Source organism: Pelecanus crispus, chromosome 5 (assembly GCF_030463565.1).
Source record: "Pelecanus crispus isolate bPelCri1 chromosome 5, bPelCri1.pri, whole genome shotgun sequence".
NCBI lineage: Eukaryota > Metazoa > Chordata > Aves > Pelecaniformes > Pelecanidae > Pelecanus > Pelecanus crispus.
Genome location: NC_134647.1, coordinates 64,476,133 through 64,504,076, shown reverse-complemented (window position 1 = coordinate 64,504,076; position 27,944 = coordinate 64,476,133). Strand labels below are relative to the sequence as shown.

Genomic DNA, 27,944 nt, shown 5'->3' with positions numbered 1-27,944 from the left:
AACACAGCCCATGGTTATTCAGGGTGCTTCAGCATTGGGATTTAGGGGCTGCTGAATGGTCTCTGGGTGATGGACATATCCCCTACGGAAGAGCCACCATGCATTCAACTGTGCCCATTGTTTTGCAGCCACCAGACACCTTTTTGGGAGGTGCTAACAGCAGAAATTAAGTATTATGGCTTTTAAATTCATGCATTTTGTCAAACTGATAGAGGGGAGGAGGCAGGAGGTGAAGAGAAAAGCCTCAAGGATTGTCCTTGTTGCAGTGTGCAGGATGTGGCCCTCCTGCCCTTCCCACTGCCACCCGCATGTTGGCAGGTGCTAGACATCCGTGGCCCATCATTTTGGCCCAAAATCTATGGGACAGGCAGGAGAAGGGGCACTTTCCAGGCTTGCAGAGGGCTGAAGCAGGAAGGCATGAGGCAGCCCCGCACTGGCCTCAGTCACGAGGCAGCGCACAGATCTGGAAGGGCTTGGGGCAGCGCGTGAGGCTGAGCGTGAAGGCGAAGGTCAGTGTGGTGGCCGACGGTGCCCGGAAGGTGAACTTCTGCAGGAGGGCTGTGAAGAAGATGAAGAGCTCGGTCCTGGCGAGCTGCTCCCCTGGACAAGCCCGCTTGCCTGGAAAAGGAGCAAAAATAACCCCCCTGAGTCCTGAGCAAGCTTCAGCCACCTCTTGGGCTCCTGTCTCACGCACTGCCTTGCACAGGCTGCAGGAGCTTTTCTTCTTCGAAAGGTTAGGTGGCAATGTTCACCCACACATTTTGCAGAAATCTTCCCCAGAAGTTTACTGCTGAGCAAACAGTGACGGCTGTTCAGATAGATGAAGAGGGGGAACTCATCAAAAAACAAAAAAAAACATTTATGCAGCTCGTGCAAGAGGAAAAAGCTCTATTTTTTCATCCTGTGATAACAAATTGATTTTCCTCCTGCTCCAAGCAGTCAGTATTAACTGTTACAGGGATTTTCTCTGTGGGAAATGCTGGGCATGGTCTGAAAGCTGGACAAGGAGCAGTACCCCCTACTCTGGAGGGGGTTTCTTGGGGGAAAAAAAAAAAGCATTGCAAAAAGGAAAACCATCTCCTCATCAATCATCCTACCTGCAGAGAAGGGCAGGAAAGCCTCCCGCCTCCTGTACTGGCCATTTTCCAGGAACTGTTCAGGATTAAAGGTGTCTGGAGTCTCCCACACATTTTTGTCGAACATTATCGAAGTCAGGCTGGTCATCACGGTGGTGCCCTGCAAGAGGTGGAGAAAAAGGGTGATTATGTGATGGAGAAGAGCCGACATGTTGTCAGACTATTTTATTATTAGCTGTGTTCCACACACAATGTAAACTACATTTTTTTTTAAGGGCAAAATGTTTCTTCCTAAGCTACGTAATTAAATGAGGGTGAAAACCTACAGGATTGTTCACTTCTGTGTTTCTCTATGTATCACCATAGTGTTGATCCGTACCTTGTCCTGCTGTCACTGGTGATGTTAATATAAACCATCTTTAAATTGATAACATTGTGTTCCCATAGGAATTTGAAGCAACTTAACCAAATAATTTTCAATCATACCCTTTACTGTGTTGGTTTGGGTTTTTTTTTTTTTTTGGAACCTGATCTGGTTTATCTCCACGACCTCTATCAGAAAAAGAAAAATATTTTAATCAGTGTGGAGCAAAATGTCCAGGTTTTTTTAGTTTGAGGTTTCCTTGATGCAACCAAACTTATACATGGAAGAGACTAGATATATTTAAATCTCATACCTGCTTTCATAATGCTGGAAGAGTGTGTACGCATCAATATTATTACCTGGCTTTTATCAAGTGCTACTTTTAATAGATGATTTTTAACACTCTGTGGACTTAACAAACCCAAACTATTTGCTTTCCTATGTTTCTTGGCCTTCTATTCCCATAATGCCTGGAAGGAATCTTGTATAAAATTTAAGGGATAAACCTTCTAAACTGAAAATTATGACCAACACTGTAGGATCTCACAATTCTCCTCCATCAGATGAGACCCGTAAGAGCCTACAGTATCTGTCAGGAGGCCTTGTATTTTCTATATAACTGTGATATCTCCATAAGACCCTGCTGATTGGCTCCCCTCCAGATGAGATTGGGGACTTGGGCCACGAAGACCTTGCTCTGGTGGGGCAACAGGAGGGCTGGTGGTCTCCACGTACTTTAGGCAGGTGGAAGCCAGCCAGGGTGGTGTCACTGGTGGACATCCTGGGGACCCCCAGTGGCACAATGTTGCCCAACCGCAGAACCTCGCTCAGCACAGCGTTGGTGTACGGCATGTTCTCCTTGTCAGCCATGGCGGGCTGGCGAGACTGGCCAATCACTGTGTCGATTTCTAGTTGCACTTTCTCTATGGAAAGAGAGAAAAAAACCCAAACCCTCTGCTCAAAAGGTTCCCCATAAGAAAACTGGGGTGTAGGCATGTCCAACACATAGTAAAGCTGGAAATAACTCTGTTTTCTGAGTTTCACTTATCTGGTTTTGGGTTAAATGAAGGACCCATCAGTGGCTTTACCCTGAATGTGGGGGTACGCAGTCATGTAGAGCAGAGCCCAGCGGATGGCGGTTGCTGTCGTCTCAGTCCCAGTTAAGAAGAGGTCCAGGGTGCAGCACAGAAGGTTTTCCTCATGAAAACATGAGCTGGTGTCACCCTTAAACTTGGGAAAAAGCATGGCAATGAGAATTCTTATTAGGGAGGAGATGCTTTCAAGAACCCAATCCAAAACCATCCATACATAGGTCAAGTCCTGCTGCTATTTTATTTTCCATCACTCCTGGACTTGGATTTCTACCCCTTACTTTCATTGAATTACAAGCCCTGCAGAATGCTTTGAAAGACACCCTGTTTGCTGTAGAGCAACTTTTGAAAGCAGGTAACGTTTTGAAATGTGAAGTTTCACAATAGCAAATACAGGCCTGCAAGCTCTCATAGAAACATGAACACGTTCCCTGAGAGTCCTCCTACGCCACATGACAGAATGCAAAATGGAAGAAGACAAAGTGTAAATACTTTCAAATGAAAAAAAAAAAAAAAAAATCTGTGTGTTTTCAAAGTGATCAGGCTCCTGCTGTTGCTATAAGTTTGGTGTGGAAGAGGTATGGAGGAGAAGGCAATGCAGGAAGCACGGGCTCCTCTGACAGAACAGCCTTGAGTCTCATCTGCTCATTTCTTAGGTTAAGCTTTAGGAGACTTTAGGTATTTCCCTCTTACCCTTTCTATTTCCTTCAGGTAACAGTCAATATAATCTCCTGCCTCGGACTGGTCCAAATCCTCCTTGTGCTTTGCGATCACTCCCTTCACAAAATATTGAAGTTTCTCCCAGTGCTTGAAGATTTTCCTGAAAGGTGCTGGTAGCCATCTCATGACCAAAGGAAAAGCATTATACAGCTGGTGAGAAATCAAACAGAGCAAAAGAGCATTTCTTGAGATAAAGAAAAAGCAGGTATTACAGTTGAGATGATACAATTTATTAGCTTTTCTTGCTACCAGGAAAAAAATCAGTTTTGCTGCAAAGGTCAATTTAGTTACACAGATGTAAACAAGTATAAACAAGACAAGAATCATCCAGGTAATTTCTGCTAATAAAGTTCTCTAATATTAGGTGTCCAAAGCTGTCACCTAATGTGAAGTGGCCACCGGAGCCATAAATCAGTGTGGATGCAGAGGAGGCCCTTGGTGATGGGGTCTGTGGAGGGGACAGAGATCGGATCTGGCCCATGGTGTGCAGCCATGCAGAAGCTATGTGCAGTCTGTCCCCACACCCACCTACTTTGGTTATAAACCTGGACCCTCAGACAGTTTTGTTGTAAGTAGAGGTTATTTGAGAAACTGGTTGGGAAAGGGGTGGGAGAAAAGAAGGGAATTTGTACTGAGAGTGCTACTAATTGACTCTTCTTTTTGTAGAAACATAGATGTTTTTAAGGTTTTTCCAGTGCTTTTCAGTTATGTCAGGCATAAGATTGGTTTTACAATCCTGCAGTGTTTTTTCTCCACGTGCCTCAATAATTTTAACTTGCTTCCTTGCTTTCCTGATGGATTTTGTGTATAAACCCAGTCTAATGTTAAACAATACCTGTGATCATTTCCCTTATAACATGACTCTCTTTCTACAGGGAAAAGCAGATTACATCATTGCCTTAGAAACTCCAGTTTCCGAGCTCTTACATGCAGCTGAAGCTAGAAAAACATCCAACCGGCTTTACCTGGCCCCAGAAACTTCCCATGAGCAGCAGTGTTTCAGCCAGTGAGTACAGCAATTCCTGGAAACGGTTGTCATGGTAGTCAAAGCGGTTCCCAAAAGTTATGGAACAGATGATGTTCGAAACAGCACTATTAATTTTGTAATGAGGATCAAATGGTTGTCCTGGAGGAAACAAATGAAAGACAACTTTATTTTTTTTTCTTTAAAGTCTCAGTCAAAACCATATTCTCTACCAGATCAACAGTTCCGAAGTTGGAGTGAGACCTCACTTACTTTGCACCCATGGTGATGCTAAGGCTTAACCCCATGTCCTGGGGTCCCCAGCACCCCCATCACCTCCGCTGGAGGTTGGACATTGTGTGCCATGACATCCTTTCTCGAGGACATCTCCTCTCATCTCCAACCCAGGCTACTGGCACACACCAACGTTAGCAGATTGCTGCTGAAGCAGGGTTTGAACTGCTTTCCAGGGAAAACAACCAATAAGATGCCACACTATGGCTGTTAGGTTTGCATGCTCCAACATGTTTTTGGTGTCAATTTTAAATGCCAAAAGAGGGTCCCTCAAAACTTAGCCTGGGGCAGGGAGCTCAGGACTAACCACACTGCAAAAATCCCATTGCGCTGGACTTTAACAAAGAAATCAAGTGGGATGGGAGAGGGGGGAGAGGGTGAGGATTTCAAGTCTTTGCAGCTGCCTATAAAATCCAGCAACAGCTCATATGGCCCATAGACATGATGCACATAGCTCCTAAAAGAGCAAAGTGTGGTGTGATGTTTGTCACATCTGCATTCCTTGGGAGAGCTATCGAGCAGAGACCACCATCTCCTAGGGCACATTTAGGCAGCCTGGAGAGCTACTTGCCGTGATATGAGATAACTAATATCAGTAATGAATCCAGTCCAGCCCTGAGCTGCTGTCAGTATGCTAGGGAGCATCGCTTTGAAATGCAAGGCACTCTGCACAGGACTGCTGATCTCTCCAGTCTTCAAGAAAGTAATTAAACTGGGCTAGTGCTCAAATATTAGAGTGATGGACATGATCACTATTTGTCATTACTAATGGGAAGAAAAGCCCACAACAGCGGCTTAATTAGTTTATTGATTAGGACTATAAAGGACTATAATCAATTGGCAACATGAAGTATTTGGCCTGTTCAGTGCAACAGCAATTAAAATGGAGCAAGTTCAGTATATAATTTCACAATTCCTATTTAGATCTTTCTTGTTTACTATATATAGCTCCATAGAATTAGCTAAACCCCATCTGCTTCTATTTAAAGCTGAAGTGCAACATCATCCATGTACCAACATACAAATTATTCTTTCTAATATCCCTCTGGCAGTTCTTAAAAGCTGGATCATAAAAGAGCAAGGCACACACTTCATCTGTGCACGATACAAAAGGAAAGCCTGACTAAACAAGTTTTAAAATATTTTACAAAACCAAGGACAAGCAGAGGTTAACTAAGCCTCTGAGCATATGTGCCTGATAGCAGGAGAGCTGCATTTATTCCTTTGCAGAATACAGGAGAGTCTTCCTTAGCCACATAAACATACAAGTTTTAATAAGCACGTAGTATATATTTGCTTAATATTAATAAGGAAGAACTAAAATAATAGGCCTAAGGTCTAAAATAAGTGCTAAAAGGTGCAGTCTGGAAGTATAACATAGAGATTTGAGGGACTGAAGAAGTGTTTTGCATGTTAGGAGCTGCATTGGGTGTAAGAGTTTTACTTCTCATTGTTCATTTAACTGGAAGCTTTGGGCACAGTGCTGTACTGTAACCGCCTACCTTTCTCCTCCTCAATCGTCTCCACAAGGTACCGGCTCTCCTCTTGCACTTTTTCCTCAAAACTTACAGCAATGCTTTTCAGTGTTGCAGAAGCAAACTTTCTCTGTTGCCTCCATATATGCCCATTTGATGATATGAGCCCTGTAAGTGGAAAAAACAAGCCTCGCTCTGGGTCACATATGAGTGACAGGATTAATAAATGGACATTCATCTTGAACAAAAACCTCAAAGCAAAGCAAACAGAACCCATAGACATTGAAAAGCTATAGCTTTGCCTGGGAATTAAAATTCAAGAGTAATTCGCTTATGCTGAAGATCTAGCTTTATGGATTTGCTTTAATCTGCTACTTTGTCACTTTGCGTGGGAAAAAAAGGTGTAAGCCAAAATACTATAAGTACTATCACGCTGTTGGCAGAGCTGCAGGCAAGAGCACCATACCACGTCTCTGGAGCTATATGCAACCAGCGGAGAAAAAGTAAAGAAGAAATTAAAACCAAGGGGAAAATTTTTCAAGCGTATCGATTGCTGGGCAGCTTGCATTTATTTCTCCTCTTTCATCAAGACCTGACTTTCATCTCATCATCATCCCTAAATCCCAGACAGATTAACATGTACACCTGTGAGATTATTAGACTGAATTCAGTTCTTGCCTTCCTCTGTGCAAGCTTTTATGGGTGCAATTACCAAGGGTTGGATTCAGCCTGTTTACTTCCTCTAATTGTTATCATTGCAAATCGATGAAAAAGTTGTATCAGAATCCTGGTAGCTGTGCTTACCAAAGCCTCTAAATATTTCTTGGAGAAGTGGAATATTTGGCCGATCTGTAAATATTTCAGCCTGGTTGACAAGAGCTTCTCTCACCATTTGGTACCCATTGAGTACCACAAAAGTCAGACTTCCAAACTGCACGCTGAAGATGTTCCCATACCGACCAGTAAGCTGAAAGAGAGTTCATCGGTCTCTGAGAGCAAGAAGGTGGAGATTTTCAAAACTCACCTGGACAAGACCTTCAGAAATGGCATATAACTTTGAATTTAGTCCAGTCTGGAGCAAAGGGACTTAAGAAAAACCCGAACCCAAGTCTGTGGTCCCATCCAACCTGAACTATTCCATGAAAGCTGGAGATGAAATAAAAAATGCTAGAGCCGTGGTGTGGGAGAGATGGTTTGCTTATATTTATTAGCAGGTATGACCTGAGTTTCACCAGGTGGTTGCACCAATTTAACTTATAACAAGGACATTACTTGCTCTGTAACTGATGGGGACCTGCTCTGTCCCTTTTCTTTGCAGGAAGGGTACAAGAGGTGAAGGCACCACCTGGGTCACCATGCCCAGGCTCTTGCTGCTGAGGGCAAAGCACAGCAAATAATCCCTTTCATCAACTTTGTGTCTATAGTAGCATGGTTTCTTGCTCCAGCTATCCCATGTAGAAAGTGGCAACAACTGCTGATGGTTAGAAACCTACTTCTAATTTTAAGCCTGAATGCATTTCTGGCTAAATTATAGCCATTTTCCTTGTATGGACTTTGCTAGCATTAGTGTCTCCTCTGCGGCATTTAACTCCCTGATGTATAAGAGAAAAGGGTGATCATACTGTGTCTTGGGCCCTGCTCTGCCAAGGAGCTCAGGCCATCCTCTTCTTAGTATGAGTCTATGTGAAAGGACACACATGGTCACCCTGAACTGCCGTGGTGACTTGTGAAACCAGTCTGGGGCCACATGAGTGTCTCAGTCATTGTGTGCATGTAAATGAATGCAATTAATTTTATTAATAATGATTGTGTGTATTGACAAAATATCCTGAGCACGGTGCCTCAGCTTTCCCCAAGGGTTCCTCTAGGGGACACCTGTGCTAGTGGCCTGTGAAAACCCAGGGTAGATAGGCTGGTGTCAACCTGCTAAGTAAAAGCAAGACATAAATAGTCACCAGAAAGGGTATTTGCAACCAGCAAGTCAGAACTTTTCCTTCCACTTTTTCAGAGAAGCATACTCAGCATGTATAAAATACATCTCTTTCATTGGCTTTGGTGGGAGTCAAAGCTCTGGAAACCTTTCCAGAGCAGTCGCTGCCTCTTTCTGTGACACAGAAGAAGCCACAGGGATGGTTAACTCAGGGTCTTAAATGTTTGTTTCAAATGTAATGGGGAAAATTGCTGGCCTCTGAGCAAAGACAATGGCAATACAATTTCCAGAGGTGATGTTCACAGTCCAAACAGTTAATTTCTCACACAGCACTTGCCATCCCTCCCCTAGCCTGGCCCAGCCCCTCCAAACCCTTCTTGGGCTCCAGTAGAAAATGGTCATGGTCAGATGGAAAGAAAGAGGAGGAACATGTAGGGCTTCCTCCGTTACAGGTTTCTTTCCCATTAGACCTTCCTACTCCCATGGAAGAAGAGGTGATAGTAAGAGATAAAACCAAGAAGGGGCATCTCTCATACATGGTTATTATATAGCTAGTTCTTCAAAGGCTGCCCTTGCTTCACAGGTTTGGTGACAAAAGTCACTGAAGAGGTAAAATATTGTTAGTAGAAGAAATGTCCATGGAGCTCTTACCTTCTGCAGCGCAAGATGGAGGGGCTGCGTAAAGTCCACAAAGGTTCCCATGACAGGAAAGAGCTGTGGCCCTGGAGGGAAATTCCTGGGACGTCTCTTTTTCACAAGGTCAATAATCAAAAGAAACGTGACCAGAACCACCAGAAGCGTCCAACCGTTCAGCTTTTCCAAGAGAGAAACTAAAACAGACCAAAACTGAAGCTCCATCTTGGCTGATGAACTCATGGATTTTTATCCCAGGAAAGGACTTGATGCTAAAACAGGAGTAAGAAAGGAAGAAAAGAAAACAAAACAAGCTAAGATGCTGATAGCTTACTGGGGACAGGACTTGCCATGGGTGAGCTGCTTGCTCATGTACAGCTACTGCCAGACCACCTGCTGAATAACTAAGTTTAAACACTGGGATCTCCAAAACCAAGCCCAAAACCTCAAATGGCCAAACAAAAGCAATCTTGCAATCCTTTAGCTTTACATGTCTGTCAACTCCCTAATTTTCTTAGGGAAGAATATTCCTCCCTTCTGCCCTTAACAAGGAGCTCCTTTATACAGACACCTAGCTGGGATTATAAGCACTACAAACATTTGAGGTTAGGTGAAAGCAGCTTACTTGGCTAATTACATATGGTGGGTGTTGCATAATTTAAAAAACGGTAAGGCATCTGAGGTGATGGACACCATACAAGTCGCTAAGGGGCTGATCCTGTTAAGTGCTAAGTGCTGTCTGCAAAGGGCTGGATGCCTTCAACATCCACCAAAGCCTGCCCGGCTTTGCCAGAGTCATTAGGTGAAGTTCAGACAAGGGAAGCACTGTGAGAGCCCAGGGCTCTGCCCAGCCACTTAAACAAGAGTTAAAGGAGCTTAATTTCGAGAGTGAGAATGTAGGCTCATGCACTTGCCAGCTAAAGGAGAGATTGGAACTTAGGCATTTAAATCTCCTGGGTTTTCCGATAAATCTCCTTTGAATAAATCTTCACGCTGTCACAGAAACACAGAATGATTGGGGTTGGAAGAGACCTCTGGAGATCATCTAGTCCAACCCCCCTGCTAAAGCAGGTTCACCTAGGGCAGGTTGCACAGGATCACATCCAGGCAAATTTTGAATATCTCCAGAGAAGGAGACTACAGCCTCTCTGGGCAGCCTGTTCGGGTGCTCTGTGACCCTCAAAGTAAAGAAGTTTTTCCTCATATTCAGATGGAACTTCCTGTGTTTCAGTTTCTGCCCATTGCCCCTTATCCTGTAGCTGGGCACTACTGAAAAGAGCCTAGCCCCATCCTCCTGATACCTGCCCCTAAGGTATTTGTAAGCATTGATAAGGTCTGCTCTCAGTCTCCTCCAGGATAAACAGACCCAGCTCTCAGCCTTTCCTCCTAAAAGAGATGCTCCAGTCCCCTAATCATATTCATAGCCCCCCGCTGGACTCTCTCCAGTAGTTTCTTGTCTTTCTTGAACTGGGGAGCCCAGAACTAGACACAGTACTCCAGATGTGGCCTCACAAGGGCAGACTAGAGGGGGAGGATAACCTCCCTTGACTTGCTGGCCACACTCTTCCTAACACACCCCATTGGCCCAGGATACCACTGGCCTTCTTGGCCACAAGGGCACATTGCTGGCTTATGGTTAACTTGTTGGCCACCGGGACTCCCAAGTCCTTCTCCACAGAGCTGATTTCCAGCAGGTCAACCCCTAACCTGTACTGGTGCACTGGGTTTATTCCTCCCTAGGTGCAGGACCTTGCACTTGTCTTTGTTGAACTTCATTAGGTTCCTCTCCACCCAACTCTCTAGCCTGTCCAGGTCTTGCCGAATGGTAGTACAGCCTTCTGGTATATCAGCCACTCCTCCCAGTTTTGTATCATCAGCAGATTTGCTGAGGGTACACTCTGTCCCTTCATACAGGTCATTGATGAATACATTGTACAAGACTGGACCCAGTACTGACACCTGGGGAACACTGCTAGCTACAGGCCTCCAACTAGACACTGCACCACTGATCACAACACTCTGAGCTCTGCCACTCAGCCAGTTCTCAATCTATCTCACTGTCCACTCATCTAACTCACATTTCCTGAGCTTACCTATGAGGATGTTATGTGAGACCGTGTCAAAAACCTTGCTGAAGTCAAGACAGACAACATCCACTGCTCTCCTCTCATCTACCCAGCCAGTCATGCTATCACAGAAGGCTATCAGATTGGTCAAGCATGATTTCCCCTTGGTCAATCCATGTTGACTACGCCTGATAACCTCCTTTTCCTCCACATGCTTAGAAATGACATCCAAAATGAGCTGTTCCATCACCTTTCCAGGGATGGAGGTGAGGCTGACTGGCCTGAGTTTTCTGGGTCTTCCTTCTTGCCCTTTCTGAAGATTGGAGTGACACTGGCTTTCCTCCAGTCCTCAGGCACCTCTCCTGTTCACCATGACCTTTCAAAGATGATGGGGAGTGGCTTAGCAATAGCATGTGCCAGCTCCCTCAGCACTTGTGGGTGCATCCCATCGGGGCCCATGGATTTGTGGGTGTCCAGTTTGCCTAAATAATCTCTAACCTGATCCTCCTTAACCAAGGGAAAGTCTTCCTTTCTCCAGACTTTCTCTCCTACCTACAAAGTCTGGGATTCCTGAGAGCTGGCCTTAACAGCAAAGACTGAAGCAAAGGTGGCATTCAGTAACTCCACCTTTTCGGTATCCTCCATCACCAGGGCACCCACCTCGTTCAGCAGTGGGCCCACATTTTCCCTAGTCTTCCTTTTGCTACTGATGTACTTGAAGAAGCCATTCTTGTTGTCCTTGACATCCCTTGCTAGATTTAATTCCAAGCGGACCTTAGCCTTCCTCACTGCAACCCTGTATACTCTGACAATGTTCTCATATTCTTTCCAAATGGCCTGTCCCTTTTCCCACATTTCATAAACTTCCTTCTTCCATTTGAGTTTTGCCAGAACCTCCTTGCTCATCCATGCAGGCCTCCTGCCCCCTTTGCTCAATTTCTTACTCACAGGGATGCATCGATCTTGAGCTTGGAGGAAGTGGTGCTTGAATATTAACCAGCTCTCTCGGACCCCCCTACATTCTAGAGCCCTAACCCATGGGATTCCTCCAAGTAGGTCCTTGAAGAAGCCACAGTTAGCTCTCTTGAAGTCCAGGGTTGCAATCCTACTTATTGCCTTGCTTCCTCCACACAGGATCCTGAACTCCATCATCTCATGGTCACTGCAGCCAAGGCTGCTCCCAGACTTCAATATCCCCAACCAGTGCTTCTTTGTTTATTAGTACAAGTTCCAGCAGCACACCTCTCCTTGTTGGCTTCTCCACCACCTGTGTCAAAAAGTTATCATCAATGTTCTGCAGGAGCCTCCTGGACTGTGTGTGCCTGTGTGTGCCTAGCTGTATTGTCTTTCCAGTAGATTATCAGGGTGGTCGAAGTCCCCCATGAGAACCAGGGCCTGTGATCATGAGGCTAGTTTCAGCTGTCTGTAGAAGGCCTCATCGACGACTTCTTCCCAATCAGGTGGCTTATAGTAAAAACCCACAACAGTGTCACCCATATTATCCTGCCCCTTAATTCTTATCCATAAGCTCTCGACTCATTCTTCACCCACCCCTAGGCAGAGCTCAATATATTCCAGTTGCTCTCTCACATAAAGACCAACTCCACCACTTCACCTTGCTGGCCTGTCTTTCCTAAAAAGTATGTAGTCATGCATGACAGCATTCCAGTCATGCAAGCCATCCCACCATTTTCTCTATAAATGCAGTGAGATCATGGCCTTGTGACTGCACACAGCTCTCTAATTCTTCCTGTTTATTCCCCATGTTGCATGCATTGGTGTACAGACATTTCAGAGAGGTAATCAAGCATATGTGTTTCCCAGGAGGGGTGCAAGAAGGTCCACCATAGCCATATACACCCTTGAGGTGGTTGGCCTTCTGGTTCTCATCTTGGGAGGCAGCTAAGGAACATTTGTCGCTGCTCTGGCTGGCCTGGCTTATTCCCCAGTTGGATGCAATGATGTGAGCATTGCCACTTTGGACTCCCCCGTGAGTCCTTCAGCTTAAAGCCCGCCTTACCAAGTTGGCCAGCCTGCTGCCAATGATTCCCTTGCCTCTTCTAGACAGGTGGATTCCATCCCTTCCTAACAGGTTATAATAATCATCAAAGAATGTCCCATTGTCATAAAAGCCAAAACCCTCATGACGGTATCAACTGTGAAGCCAGGAGTTGATATGCATTATATGTCTATTTCTGGCTGCCCCCTTTCCTCCAACTGGTATAATGGAGGAGAAGATAACTTGGGCACCAGTATTTTTCACTTGCACCCCCAGGGCTTTATAGTCTTCCTTGATTCTGCCCAGGTTCTGGCTTGTGGTGTCATTCATGCCCATGTGAAAGAGTAGCAATGGATAGTAGTCTCTGCTCCTGACAAGTTGTGGCACCCTCTTGGCAATATCTCAGATCTGAGCTCCTGGAAGGCAGCATACTTCACATGACTCCCTGTCAGTGCCCCTTAACAGAGAGTCACCCACTATGAGCACTTGTCGTTTCTTCTTATGGAATCCACTATGTGCTGCTGGTACAGTTTCTCCTTGCAGACTTTGATAATGGGTGTCTATGGCAGTTACAGCTTCATATCTGTTTTTGGTTGTGACGCTGGAGAGTGGAGACTGAAGTGGGGTCCTGCTTTTGTGGGTCACCAGGGTCCAGGGTGCCTTATTGTCAGTGGTGTCCACTACAGGAGCATGGTTCTGAAACCACCTATCTATCTCCATCTCAGCTCCTCTAATACTGTGCAGCCTTTTGACTGTTTACTGCAACTTCGCCACCTGACCTAACAGATCATCAACCCATGCACACATTATGCAGGTACTTACCTTTTCTCCAGGAGAAGGGTCTGGGCACTTATTGCAACCTACTGCCTGTACTGAGTTCTCCTTCTTTACCAGTTCCATCTGGGTGGAAGTATCAGACATCTCAGGGGCTTCCTCTACAAGAACACTGTTTTCAACTCTGAAGCGAGTGCCCATCATTATGGCAGAAACCTAGAACACTTCCCCGGACCTACAGGTAGCTGTGGACCTACAAGCAGGTTGCAGCACCCTGCTGTGCCATGCCCTTGCTGTCCACCCTGGTTGTGGTGCTCCTGATCACTAGTGTTGCTTTGACCTAGTGCTCAGCCACAGAACTCACCGTTGCTGCTCCTGTGTACCTTGCCAACAGAGTGCTTCTTTAGGTTTTGCTGCATTTAAATCTCCCACAGCTGCTCCTGGCAACATCCAAGCCGTGTCACCCTCACTCGTGAGAGCTACCAGCTCCTTGGTGGGCCTCTCTGCTCTTCCTCATGTTTCCTTGCCTCTGGGCCCCCCCCATACACCTTGATCTGGTGCTCAGCCACAGAACTTACAGTTGCTGCTGTGGTGTACCTTGCCAAGTGGCTGCAGTGGACCAACAGTGACCTTTGTAATCATTTAATCAACCTTGTGTTGCTCTCAACATTTTAGCTATAACTCTTTCCAGGTCTTCTTTATTTTTTAAGAGGTTTACTTTGCAAACAATCTAAATTTATACTGAAGCAAAACTATCAACAATAATTTTTCAAATTATATGCCTAGAAGTTACGGTGAGAAGTTCAGAAAAATGTGTCCTGGTTTCGGCTGGGATAGAGTTAATTTTCTTCCTAGTAGCTGGCAGAGTGCTGTGTTTTGGATTTAGTAGGAGAAGAATGCTGATAACACGGTGATGTTTTTAGTTGTTGCTAAGTAGTGCTTATGTTAGTCAAGGACTTTTCAGTTTCCCATGCTCTGCCAGGCACACAAGAAACTGGGAGGGGGCACAGCCAGAATAGTTGATCCAAACTGGCCAAAGGGCTATTCCATACCATATGATGTCATGCTCAGTATATAAACTGGGGGGGGGTTGGCCGGGGAGCAGTGATTGCTACTCGGGAACAGTCTGGGTATTGGTCGGCAGGTGGTGAGCAATTGCATTGTGCATCACTTGCTTTGTATATTATTATTATCATTATTATATTGTTGTTATTATTATCATTACTATTTTACTTTATTTCAATTATTAAACTGTTCTTACCTCAACCCAGGAGTGTTTCTCACTCTTACTCCTCCAATTCTCTCTCCCATCCCATCAGGGTAGGGGGAGTGAGCGAGTGGCTGCGTGGTGCTTAGTTGCTGGCTGGGGCTAAACCACGACACTGGGATAGAGTTAATTTTCTTCCTAGTAGCTGGCATAGTGCTGTGGTTCAGATTCAGTATGAGAAGAATAAGGGCGCAGGAGCGGGCTGTCCCCATGTGCCATAAGACAAATCGGTGGAGAAGACGACCGGCCTGGCTGAACAGGGAGATTTTGCTGGGACTCAAGAAAAAAAGGAGAGTCTACCACCTTTAGAAGAAGGGGTGGGCAACTCAGGAAGGGTACAGGGATCTTGTTAGGTCATGCAGGGAGGAAATTAGAAAAGCAAAAGCCCAGCTAGAACTCAATCTGGCCACTGTTGTAAAAGACAATAAAAAATGATTTCATAAGTACATCAACGATAAAAGGAGAGCCAAGGAGAATCTCCATCCTTTGCTGGATGTGGGGGGGGAACGTTGTCACTAAGGATGAGGAAAAGGCTGAGGTACTTAATGCCATCTTTGCTTCTGTCTTTAATAGCCAGACTAGTCATCCCCAAGGTACTCAGCCCCCTGAGCTGGAAGACAGGGACGGGGAGCAGAATGGAGTCCTCATAGTCCAGGAGGAAGCAGTTAATAACCTGCTCCTCCACCTGGACGCTCACAAGTCTATGGGGCCGGATGGGATCCAGCCGAGAGTATTGAGGGAGCTGGCAGAGGAGCTCACCAAGCCACTTTCCATCATCTATCAGCAGTCCTGGTTAACAGGGGAGGTCCCTGATGACTGGAGGCTTGCCCATGTGATGCCCATCTACAAGAAGGGCCGGAAGGAGGACCTGGGGAACTACAGTCCTGTCAGCCTGACCTCGGTGCCGGGAAAGATTATGGAGTGGTTCATATTGAGTGAACTCAACAGGCAAGTGCAGGTCAACCACGGGATTGGACCCAGCCAGCATGGGTTCATGAAAGGCAGGTCCTGCTTGACCAACCTGATCTCCTTTTATGACCTGGTGACCCACCTGGTGGATGAAGGAAAGGCTGTGGACGTCATCTACCCAGACTTCAGCAAAGCCTTTGACAACCTCTCCCATAGCATTCTCCTTGGGAAGCTGGCAGCTCATGGCTTGGACAGGCGTACTCTTCACTGGGTAAAAAACTGGCTGGGTGGCCGAGTCCAGAGAGTAGTTGTGAATGAAATTAAGTCCCGTTGGTGGCCGATCACGAGTGGTGTTCCCTAGGGCTCTGTTTTGGGGCCAGTCTTGTTTAACATTTTTATCAACAATCTGGATGAGGGGATTGAGTGTACCCTCAGTAAGTTTGCAGATGACACCAAGTTGGGTGGGAGTGTTGATCTGCTTGAGGGTAGGATGGCCCTGCAGAGGGACCTGGACAGGCTGGACTGATGGGCCAAGGCCAACTGTATGAGGTTCAACAAGGCCAAGTGCCGGGTCCTGCGCTTGGGTCACAACAACCCCATGCAACACTACAGGCTTGGGGAAGAGTGGCTGGAAAGCTGCCTGGCCGAAAAGGACCTGGGGGTGTTGGTTGACAGCCAGCTGAACATGAGCCAGCAGTGTGCCCAGGTGGCCAAGAAGGCCAACAGCATCCTGGCTTGTATCAGGAATAGTGTGGCCAGCAGGAGCAGGGAGGTGATTGTGCCCCTGTACTTGGCGCTAGTGAGGCAACACCTGGAATACTGTGTCCAGTTTTGGGCCCCTCAATACAAGAAAGACATTGAGGTGCTGGGGTGTGTCCAGAGAAGGGCAACAAAGCTGGTGAAGGGTCTGGAGCACAAGCCTTATGAGGAGCGGCTGAGGGAACTGGGGCTGTTTAGTCTGGAGAAGAGGAGGCTGAGGGGAGACCTTATCGCTCTCTACAACTACCTGAAAGGAGGTTGTAGTGAGGTGGGTGTTGGTCCCTTCTTCCATGTAGCTAGTGATAGGATGAGAGGAAATGGCCTCAAGCTGTGTCAGGGGAGGTTTAGATTAGATATTAGGAAAAATTTCTTCACAGAAAAGGTAGTCAAGCATTGGAACAGGCTGCCCGGAGAGGTGGTGGAGTCCCCATCCCTGGAAGCGTTCAAAAAACGGGTAGACGTGGCACTCTGGGACATGGTTAAGTGGGCATGGTGGTGTTGGGTTGGTGGTTGAACTGATGATCTTAGAAGTCCTTTCCAATCTTAATGATTCCTAGTTTTTACTTTCATTACAAATAATCCATCCACCAAGCCAGGAAACATGAAACTGCTACTCTACCCTTAATTGGTTTAGTGATGGACTTGGTAATGTTAGGTTAATGGTTGGACTGGATGATCTTAAAGGCCTTTTCCAACCTAAACGATTCTCTGATTCTATTCTATAATGTTGCTAACACCAACGTTTTAGTTGTTGCTAAGTACTGCTTATGCTAGTCAAGGAATTTTCAGCTTCCCATGCTCTGCCAGGTGCACAAGAAACTGGGAGGGGGCACAGCCAGGATAGTTGATCCAAACTGACCAAAGGGCTATTCCATACCATATGATGTCATGCTCAGTATATAAGCTGCAGGGAGTTGGCCGGGGGGCTGCTTGGGAACTGTCTGGGCATCGGTCGGTGGGCGGCAAGCAATTACATTGTGCAACACTTGCTTTGTGTATTATTATTACTATTATTATTATATTGTTATTATTACTACTACTATTTTACTTTATTTTATTTCAATTATTAAACTGTTCTTATCTCAACCCAGGAGTTTTATCACTCTTACTCCTCTGACTCTCTCCCCCACCCCACCGGGGCAGGGGGAGTGAGTGAGCAGCTGCGTGGTGCTTAGTTGCTGGCTAGGGTTAAACCACAACAGAATGGTAAATTTTTGTTTTCTTCAACATTCCTTAGAAAGGTTTAATTTTTCAGGAAAAAAAAAAAGGAAATTTTCATAGGAAATAATAATTGGGAAAAAAATTTGGTATTCTCTAGTTTTTCACCACTTTTAAAAGCTTTGCTGTCCATGTCTCTCATTACCTTGGTGACCACAGTGCCAGCAGAAGCACACACAGGCTGTATGACAGACCTGCCCCTTACTTATTGGAGAAGTCCTTTTTAAGGGTAATACTTAACCTGCAAACCAACACTTCCTGGTTTGAAGTATTTTTTAGAGGTTTCTGGATGGTATTAGGCACAAAATGGGGAGTAGTAATGGGAGAAACTTCTCACATCACTGGTCTATAAAGTATACTTTACATGTCACCATAGCACAGCTGTGAGCAGCAGTGGTTGGACATGCTTTGCTTGTCCCCATGCTGGTACACCCATGATGCTCCTGTGCCTGTTTGCATGAACGTATCTATTCCACCCTTCCTGGTGTGGCAAGCCAAGCCTTGCTTACCAGAGGCTAAATCAGGATAGTGGGCTCGTGCTCTTCATCCTGGCATCAGGGAGATGACTCGGTTGGTGGAGGTGTCAGCCTACAGCATGCTCAAAGGGACTGTGATGATAAGGCGTCAACTTCTGCTAGCCCAGTTTCACTCCTCTGTTCTTCGCTATGCCATATGATATGTCAGCATGCACACAGAGTGCAGATCCCTATACCACTTGTGGCTGCTGTGAATTGGGCTACGTGCAAAGCCAAGGTGTTAATGTGTTCTTCTGGGTGGTGTTGTGGGGGTGGATGCATCGTGGTTGACAGGAGAAATGTTATTTTTAGCAGGAGGAGCACATTTTGCATGTACTCACATGTGTCTTGTCAGTCAGAAACCTCAAGCCTATTACTTTGCCTTGAAGCTTCACATGTCCAAACGCATCTCTTCACAAAGTCCTTAACACGCCAGATTTACTAAAAATTAGGGAAGAGGATTCCAGTATTACCAGGGCTCTCCTAACCTTGGTAGACAATAACACCAGCATGTTACCAAACTGCATTGCAACAATGCTATTTTGGGTCCCAGGCTTTAACCAAATCAGTTCCCAGCACGTGGTGATGTGCAAATCCCCAAAGCACTGAGGAAGTCATATTGCTCTGGCACATCAGCAGTACAAGAGTGTTGGACAATTCCTATTTTTGCAGTCTCAACGAGACCCTTAGCTGTAAGATTCTGGTCACCTGCAAAATGAACCTGTGCCTCTTGCCAGCACCACAAACACAGGAACATTGGTCTTCTGTGGTCCAAATAGCCAAAATGTGAATTAATATGAGATAAGGGTGTACACCCACACATCTAATAGGGAGTGGGATGTAAACCCACGTTCCCCAATTCCTCCTTGAATACCTCTTCTGACCACAGTACACCACTGCTTGATCACCTCACCTGAGCTCACGGGTAGTGGGTAGATAAATTGTGCCATATTGCATGGACACACACACATCACTGCTTGAATATTAAGGCATCTTGAACAGCCAACAGACAGAAATTGGCCCATATGCTTTGTACCTTCTTCCCTGGCTAGATGTCTAACTGTGTGCAGAAGGTTTTGAAACACAAAGAGAAACATTCTGTTAAAAATGCAATTACCATTTGTTTTTCAAGATATAGTATCCCATTATTTTTTCCAGAGAAGTGAAATTCAATAAGGTTACAACAGAATGTAGTCCAACAGTTACCGTACTTTCAGAGCATTATTTAAGCTACAGAATTTCTTAATGATTAGAAACATATGTAGGAAAAATCACATGCAAAATGAGAATGACTGGAGACAATTTTCCCCCCGAACGCTTTTTTTTCAGGCAAGTAACAGCTCATCCACCACTGTGGTTCCATCCACCACATTGGAGGTGTGAGACCCCCACCCACCTGGGGAGCCACATGCTCAGGTCACGTCAACCAACAGGCTCCAGCAAACTCCAGGGGACCCATCCTGATTTACATCAAGGAATATTTTGCTACTTATTTCCTCCTTATGTCAGACCCAAATGAGTGATGCCATTTTCACCACGGGCAAGCTGGTGAACAGCAGCGACCACCCCGATGTGCAAGTTAAGGCCACGTCCCACAGGGCTTTCACGCAGGCATAGCTGCAATTTCACAATCCAGCCCAGGTGAGTCCTAATGGACCCGGAGGCAATGGCAGCTCTGGACACTAATTTCCTTTTAGGATTTGCTTTATTGGATCAAATGAAATCTACAGGAGATTTGTAATCGCAGAAGGTGAGGAACAGAGAGTGCTGGGGCACCTGTACGTCCCAGAGCAAGCTCAGGAAATACATGCTTGAACCCAGTCCTTAAGCTTAAATTCCCCACTTGAGGTGATTTCACTGGGATGTAAGTGCTCCCATGGGAGCTCAGGGCACAAATATCTCTGGGAGTCTGACTTCAAGCCCCAAAATAAGGAAGCCAAGTCCATATGAACTGCTGTGCATGCGTGGCCAACACTAAAGTGCCTCCAAGTTTGCATCTTCTCTCTCTCCTACCTAAGACTAGATGCAAATATTCCCCAGGTTTTCCTGGACTCCCACAGATCTCTCAGCTATAGCCTTCTGGCCACAACATTTCCAGTATTAATTAAAGCTATAAGGCAGGCAACTGTCACCATGAATGGGTAAACTGAGGCATTATAAGCCTAAGCCAAGTGGTGTGAGTAGACCTACAAAGTGTCCCGTTGTGCAACCTAGGAGGGATCCCAGAAGACAGGACACTTGGTCCCCTTCTGTAACAGACTAAAATGTCCCTTTTCTGTTGTAGAAGATGACGGTGCTGAAGGGATTGCACTCAGATTTGTCAGCCAGATAATTAAATGTAGGTAGTAGAAAGGGCCACAAGGAGCACTCCCCATGCCTCCAGACCCTGGATCACCCCCTGTCTTTTTGGTCTTTGGGCCAAGATTTTATTCCCTTCACAGCCAGGACCTGCATCACCTTTGCTAGGACTGTGCCGCTGGGCATGGCAGACCCCATACGGACGTATGGAATCAGTTTTTGGGGGTGCCGGGTGCTTCCCCCTGAGGGGGCTGTGCTCACGGTGCTGCCGGCAGCAGCCGCCCACGATTCCCCTGGCAAGACTCTGCTGCCGTCTGCCTCAACCTGGCAGAGCTGGGGCTGCAACCCCGGCTGTTCGCACAGGGCGGCTTCCCGCATCCGAGCTCTTCCTCCAACTCTCCATAAACCTCTAAAACACTCTCCTTTCTAAGATGCACCTTTTCAGTATTCACAGAGAAGAGTACAGTCACATATTCCTCTCAAAGCCACAAGGACTTGACTAGAGATAAAATGTCATTTATGTACATATCACAAGCGTTTTTCTAGGCACAGATGTCTTTCTGGTGCCAATATGCTGTTTATGTACTTATCTGTCACAAGCACATGTCTACATACATATGCCCTGCTGGCAGAGGCACAGAGCATTTTGAAACTCTTATTAGACTGCTAATGAATAATACTCATACAAAGGAGAAAACAGAAGGTGGATCTATCAGGAACAGCCTCTTTCTTAACTACCTTTTAATTGTAGGAGAGGAAGAAAAGAGATGAATTTTGATATGTTGGCATCTGTGAAGGCCCGCTTAGCAGCATCGAACGCCATCATTTTAAAAGCGGATTTTTCACAGGTTTGGGTATTTTGGGGGGGGATTTTTTTTTTCTTAAAAAAAAAAACCCACAAAATTTTGACACTGAGAGTATTGCAAATCCTGGTGCCAATGATGTACGATAGTGTGATTGTCACCATGGAATGCTGAAAAGCCCGAGCAGCTGTTTGGCATATTGACAGTGCGAATTCGGAGCGTTTTAAATGCAAATGACAGTATTCAATTGATCGCATGAAAACAATGGGTCATAGCCTTACCTTTCCTTGGCTAAGCTCTGAATAATCAGTCTGCAAATCCATGCACAATAGGGATATTGTACATGTTCTAGGGATTTTGTTCCCCATGTACACGGGGGTCAATATGATGCTTCTTTTGGGCAGAGCTGAAAAAGGGGCGCTGCTGCACTGTCCAGGGCACTGGGCTGGGATGAGGTGGAGAAAGGGGCATAATTTGCTCCAAATCCACCATGTCCTAAGTGTCAATCTGTTTTTCTTCACTTCTATCCTTTTCTGCTTGCTCTTTAATCATTCCCAAGGGTGGCTGGCTTTCTGCCTGACTTATCTCCATTACACCCTGCTGCAATCAATATGGCAAACAGAAATCAGCAGGAGAAGACATGTTCTGCTCTCAGTGAGAGTGGAAGGAGATCAGGCCAGCGAGGTGCAGCCCCAGCCCAGCAGGCAAACCAAAATCCATTCGAAAAGGACACTGTTAGATGCCTGGGTCCTGTTTCCTTCGTGGTGCCCCCTGCCTGGCAGCGAGCAGCAGGTAAAAGTCTTCCTTCCTCTCCCAGCCCAGGGAGGGCAGACAGCAAAACCTGGCTGTGGTAAAATTTCTCCTGAAAGCAGCTTTTTTGCAGTGGTAGAAAGAAAAAGGACAAGGGTCCTTGCAAAGCAGAGAACTCCAGGAACAGAGGACCCAAACTTTCACCCTGTGCAGGACCGTTATGTATGGACATTGCTGAGCACTTGATGGTGCTCATGCTGGTTCAGGTCTCCAAGGCTGGCCATGCTAAATCAAAGGCAGCCACTGCCGCTACTGAATATCTCTAGCCATAGCTTTTTTTTTTTTCAAGACCCACATTTCTTTAAAAACAAGTTCAAAAAACATGCAGGAGTGCCATAGGTGAGGACATCACCCAGACAGTGCTATCTGCCCATGGCTTTACCTTACAGTATACACATATTACATCTCCCTCCAAGAATTTTAACTTGGTGAATTTCTTCCCTTTCCTTATTTTGTAAGCCTGAAAGAGCTTTTCAGGGTTCCCATTCCTGCAATCCCCTGATTGCAGCTAAGTTGTACCACTGAGCACTTCTTTTCTGTCTCTTGTGATTCCATCCACCCTTCTGGTATTTCAGTCATAAGCATTTTGGGTCAAGCACTGATCTTGCATCTCCTTGATCCATGGGTTGTGTGCTCTGAGACAGCTCCGAGTGCTCCTGGAATACAACCAATGTACAAACAGCATCACAGTTGCCAGAGCAGTTGCTGAGGTGTCTGCGAAGTGCCCATGCTCAGATTTGTATCTAGCATCATCAGGTTGAGCTGAACATCACAAATGGCTGATGTTCTTGAGCTGTCTGAAGGCGGGGTCTATGTGGTGGGCTCCTTGTGCCAGAAATCAGCTTCTCCAGGGAGTTTGCAAATTAGAAAATGTTCCATTTTAAATGGGGAGGTTCATGAGGAGTTGAGGGCTGGAGATCACATAGCTAATGTCATCCATTTATGGAGTCCTGTTAGGAGGCTCCACAACCTTTTCAGGCTTTCCCAATCTTTTCCAGCAATCCTGCCTGGGTATGAAAATCAGGTGACTTGTCTATACAGCTAAATTACACCTATTTCAGCATTCAGCTTCTCAGTCTCTGAAGGAAGGCAATAGATAAAACCCAGCATCACTATTACCTTTGCCTTCCTAAGATAAATCTGTTTACCTGTAAAATGGATGCATTAAAAAACAATCAGCCAACAGAAATAATTAGTTACAACATAGGCGTGTGATTTGCTCAGCCTCTGGAACAGGGTAGTGTCTTGCTTAGCTTGAACTCATTGCTGATGGATGCTTGGTGAAAGGTCTTGGAGGCTATGTACTCAGCTAAACGCTGGGGAGACAAAAAATGATTACTTCAGAGAGACATTGATCGAGTCAGCTCTTCAAGAAATTCATCACCAACAGCACTGGCACCACACATGAGCAGTGGTGTATGGAAACTGAACTGTAAAAAGTAACAAAATAAGTGAACTAAGGGAATATCGCATACCATTAGCATGGGGGAATGAATCATTACCCAAAGGGAGAAACATTCTTGTTTAGCAGGCTTTTGTTTAGTTAAAAGAAACACTTGTATGGAGGGACTTAGCTGTGAACACAGAGCCTTTGTTTTCTGGGAACAAAGGGAACCAAACCAAAGCAGGTTGGTAATGGATAAACTTTCTATCGAACTATGCAGAGCTGGAAGGTAAAGCCTTGAGCTTGCTATCAAACATGCAGGACTGGCCTCTTGTGCCTAAAATCCCATGGCGCAAACAATCGCCTTTGGAGGAAAATTTATAACTCATTTCTGCTTAGCTCCCAGTGGCCAGAAGGCCACCCTGAAATAAAGCCACCGCCAAGACCAAGAGGAGAGGCTGCTGCAAAAGGCTGCTCCCTCTGCATCATGCATGTGTCCTAGCAAGATGCTCTTGTTAAGTATAAACCTTTAAAAGAAGTAGATGTTGCATTTAGACTGGAAGGTCAGTGCTTGGTCTGAGTCCTTCAGGGGAAGTCCTCCTGCATGGAAACCAGGAATTGAAGTCTCCTTTGCCCCAAAGACTTTCTGTGATCCCTTTTACCTGAAAGGTGGAGCACAGCAGTCATCAAAGGCTCATGAACATGCAATGAAGTGTTCCACTTCATGTTGAATATGAAAAAAGCTTACATTGTTTACAAAGAGCGTAGCACATCTGGAATGAAAAAGAAGATTCCTTGTCTTTAGATAAATGGATCTTATTCTACCAGGAGAAGGATAACAATAAAATCACACCACGATTGTCCCTTGTGATGGCAGGACCAGTAGAATTTTTCCAGTCTTCCTCCTACTGGCAAATGGGAGAAGGCAAAAGTCTTGTGGAGACAGAAGGAATAAAAACAAAATGTCTTGCAGAAGGCTAGAAAACTTTCCCAAAGCATTTATCTTTAAACTTAACCATGTGATTTACAGGCTTATTATTAGTTCCCCACCCTTACATAAAAAGAGAAATTTTAAAAGTGTAGATTAACACATTTTTTGATATCTTCCAAGCTCTCAATTCCTCTGCCTAAAGGATTATTTGACAAATCAGAGATCACTTTTTGAGTGGCCTGGAGAGACACAAATTTGTGTTCTCTTGGTAGCAGAAATGATAGCTTCTCAAAGGGCGCTTACTTGTGTGTCTCAGGCAATTGCAGGCACAAATCCAGTCCAGCTTCTGATCTAACTGTAATAAAATACTGGCTGGTGATTCCTAAGAATTTTTTCCAGATTGGTCAAACACAGGCTGGGGACTGCCTTGGATACCTTAATCTCTATCTAGTAACTACTCAGAAGCTAACTAGAGATTCTTCAGTGAAGGGAACCCTTGGGAGGTGCTGTGAGACCATCTTGAGTGGAGGCCTCTACTGAGAAAAAGCAGTTTATTTGGTGGTAATTTATTCTTCATTTTAAATTTATCTGCTCCTTTTCACAAGTTGCTTGTGTTTCTGGATTGCCTGACAACTCTTTTTGAAAAGGTGTCTGGCCATTAAACAATACCTGGGTCGCACTAGATGAGTGCAGAAAATGCTCCTGAGCAGGTGGCTGAACAGCATTGTGGTGGAGAGCACATATCGTGGCAGGGAAGCAATAGTTGGGCTGTCTACTACCCTGCTTCTTCTGGTAGCAGCAAGTCCTATTTTGGTGTAACAAAAAACCAACATGCCTAAACTGACTCACCCTGTTGACCAAAAGCAGCACTACTGGAAATGCCCTGGTGTCACCCACCTTTGTGGTACCCAGGTGGACACCATAATGCCATCCACAGGCCATGCTGGGTTTGTCACTGGGATCTAGCCACAGGTCATGGTCTAGCCCCGCCACAGTGATCACTATGCGTTGGACAAGAACTCCTCGTGGCCTTAAAGTGTACAATCAGATCGATGGATTAAAATGTATATTGGAAAGGTAAATGGGTCACCAGAAAAAGTGCCCAGAGTGGTTCAGGGAGGCAGTTTAAGAACAAATCAAACCACTGTGAAAGAAACAATTGTCCTGGAATGGAAAAAAAAATATATATATTCACTTAAAGGCAATCTTCGTAAACAGGTTGAACAAGACTATGAGGCTGGAGGAACAGATGGGAAAATGGAACAAACAGATGGAAAAACTCTATTTCTGAAAAAAAAAAAATCTATTTGTAAAGCTATAGCTACTTTGAATGAATGCTTCAATGCTAGGGAGCTGAGGCATCAGAAAATTCATAACAGGGCCATAAATTCACACATCTGAGATCAATAGGATGGCAGGTCTTTTAGGCAGGTGAATAAGGTGCTTCTCAAACAGCCATGTACATTATTTATCTATACTTAATGCCCCCATCCACATGGATACTTTGCTACCTATATAGGCTATATCTTACTTCACAGTTAAAAAATGTCTTTCAGATTTTCATTAGCCATCACTGGCTAATATATTAAAAGAAAAGGAGCACGCTCACCTTGCTTTCTGTCACCTAATCACAGGAAAGAAATGGGCCTGATCTCACCAACACCAGTAGAAAAGTCCTACAAGACAAGAAGGGGAGAAGGAGTGGGCCCCATGGCTCAGTCTACCAACTTGATGGGGAAGGAAAGGCATCTCCATTAAATACCTCCTATCCATCCAGCTGTTCTTGGTCAGCTTTCTGTGTAGTTACAGTGGGGAAGATCAAGAGAAAAAGAGGGAGGAAAGGTCTGGTGCTACACTGACTTCAGGAGGAAACCTCACTTGCAGCAACCAAGCTGCAATGCATGAGATGAGACACAACCTTGCAGAAAAATGTGGGTCTTTTGTTTTAGTCAAAGAACCACCACCCTGCAGAAATAAACCTAGCCCATGCTTCACACAGTGTTCCTCAGTGAAGATGGGTGAGATACTTACAGCAAAAATTTCCGGCCATGGACCAGGTGTCCAGAAACTCTTCCTGGAGTAAATGAGTTTAGCAACCTCTGAGCAGTGACTTGCATTAGCAACAACAAAACTGCATTACACAAAATGCTAATTCACTCCCAGGACTCGGGATGTGGGTGGTTTGAGCTGGGAAGGCAGTGTTAATAGGCACTCCTTTATGATCTTGGCTTTAACCCCTCTGAATCACAGCTTCGCAGCTGCAAAAAGGGACAGTAGAAGTGCTCCAGCTTGCTGGGGAGATGTGAAGATTGAATTTTTAACTGAGTGTATTCAGCAGCACGGGGGTAAAAAAGGATGTTTGCTTTCAGCACAGAGACCAGGATGGGGATACGGCAGCAGGGACCCACCTGCCAACTGTGTTTTGCTCTCTTCCTTATTTCAGGTCATTTCTTTTAAGTTGGCGCAGGGCTTTTAAGGACTGTGTCCCATATCTGGGTCTTAGCAGATCTGCTCGCATGTATTCCTGTGCATGTTTCTGGGACTCATAAAAAGCGTCTTTAGTGCTCAAGTAAGTTCCCCTTCAAGGAGGGACTGTCAAAGACGGGCACTAATGTCATTAGGAGGTTACAAGGGGGAAACAAGAGAGAATTTGCTACAGATCCTCATTTCCATAATCTTGCCTTGACATCCTCATTTGTCAGTTCTTAACCTCAATTCCTTAACCTCCAAATCTGTGGAGTCGTTGACCTTGGGGATTTGTCTTCAAACTGATTTCAAGTTTTAGGCAATCTAAATTAGGCTCCCTGTGACAGAAGACAAAACTTGGTCTTTGCACCCAAATGTGAAAGACAGGCCCAGAGTGCAAGTGAAAACTTGCAATCATTTTTTCAAACCATCTGCCCATCTGCAGTCCCAGAACAATATCAGTTTGGTGCTGCCTTCCCCCCTCTCTCTCACAGGCATAAAGCAATTACCATAAACAAAGCAGATCAAGGGTCTATTTAAGCCAAATGCAGCCAAGACACATTGCTTCAGAAGGGAGCAGGAGCAAAAGAGAGCTGCAGGGGAAGTTTCTTCCTACCTCCCATTAACTCCAGTTTGGCCAGTGATGCCAGCCACGACAGTGTAATTTGGAGTGGATGGTGCTGTGTCCCTCTACATGGTCACTCATTTTCCAGGGTATTTCTGTGGCAAACAAAAGTGATCACCACAAAGCGTTCCAGGGGGGGGAAAAAAAAAAAAAGAGAGAGAGAAAAGACTGCAGAACTGCTCCCTAACTGTGCAGAGGAGGGAGAATACAAGAAAACAGGAAAATTAGGCTGGACACAAAGAGCCTTTTGGTCTCTCAGACCATTTCTGTGTTGCACATGGCAGTCAAACCAATGCCTGAATCATGCTATTTATTTCAGGGTGTAAAGCCATTGTGAAAAGATGCATTATTTCCAAGAGTAGGCTCTGAGTTAGAGAGTCTGCAGCAAACTGGCAGGGCAGCTTGGCATGAGGATTTTCTGGAGCAGCAGGTAGAGATGAACAACGGGAGCTGGACCAGTCCCTGCATGACAGGGAAACGGGAGGCAGAGAGATTAAATAATTCAGTGTCTAGGTTGATGTGATGCACGGAAAAATACCACCAGAAGTCATGAAGCTAAATGCTCGGGTACCT

At 45.4% G+C, this 27,944-nt stretch overlaps 1 protein-coding gene across 1 annotated transcript; it reads right to left on the bottom strand.

The window, feature by feature from the left end:
- Positions 1 to 439: 439 nt before the first annotated feature.
- Positions 440 to 8,772, bottom strand: LOC104028699 (cytochrome P450 2J2). Its single transcript, XM_075710563.1, has 9 exons — positions 8,566 to 8,772; positions 6,789 to 6,951; positions 6,012 to 6,152; positions 4,217 to 4,377; positions 3,225 to 3,401; positions 2,529 to 2,670; positions 2,176 to 2,363; positions 1,098 to 1,236; positions 440 to 618 (listed from the first exon to the last, which is right to left on the bottom strand). Exons 1-9 carry the CDS (start codon positions 8,770 to 8,772, stop codon positions 440 to 442), a joined length of 1,497 nt encoding a protein of 498 aa, XP_075566678.1.
- Positions 8,773 to 27,944: the final 19,172 nt, after the last annotated feature.

What these genes read in the sequence shown, in the direction of transcription:
- LOC104028699 (XM_075710563.1), bottom strand. Translation starts at nt 8,772, where the DNA reads ATGGAGCTTCAGTTTTGGTCTGTTTTAGTTTCTCTCTTGGAAAAGCTG. An exon ending in TCCATCTTGCGCTGCAGAAG is followed by an intron (nt 6,952 to 8,565) that starts GTAAGAGCTCCA and finishes ACTCTCTTTCAG; the next exon opens with CTTACTGGTCGGTATGGGAA. An exon ending in CTGGCTTCCACCTGCCTAAA is followed by an intron (nt 1,237 to 2,175) that starts GTACGTGGAGAC and finishes CACCTCTTGCAG; the next exon opens with GGCACCACCGTGATGACCAG.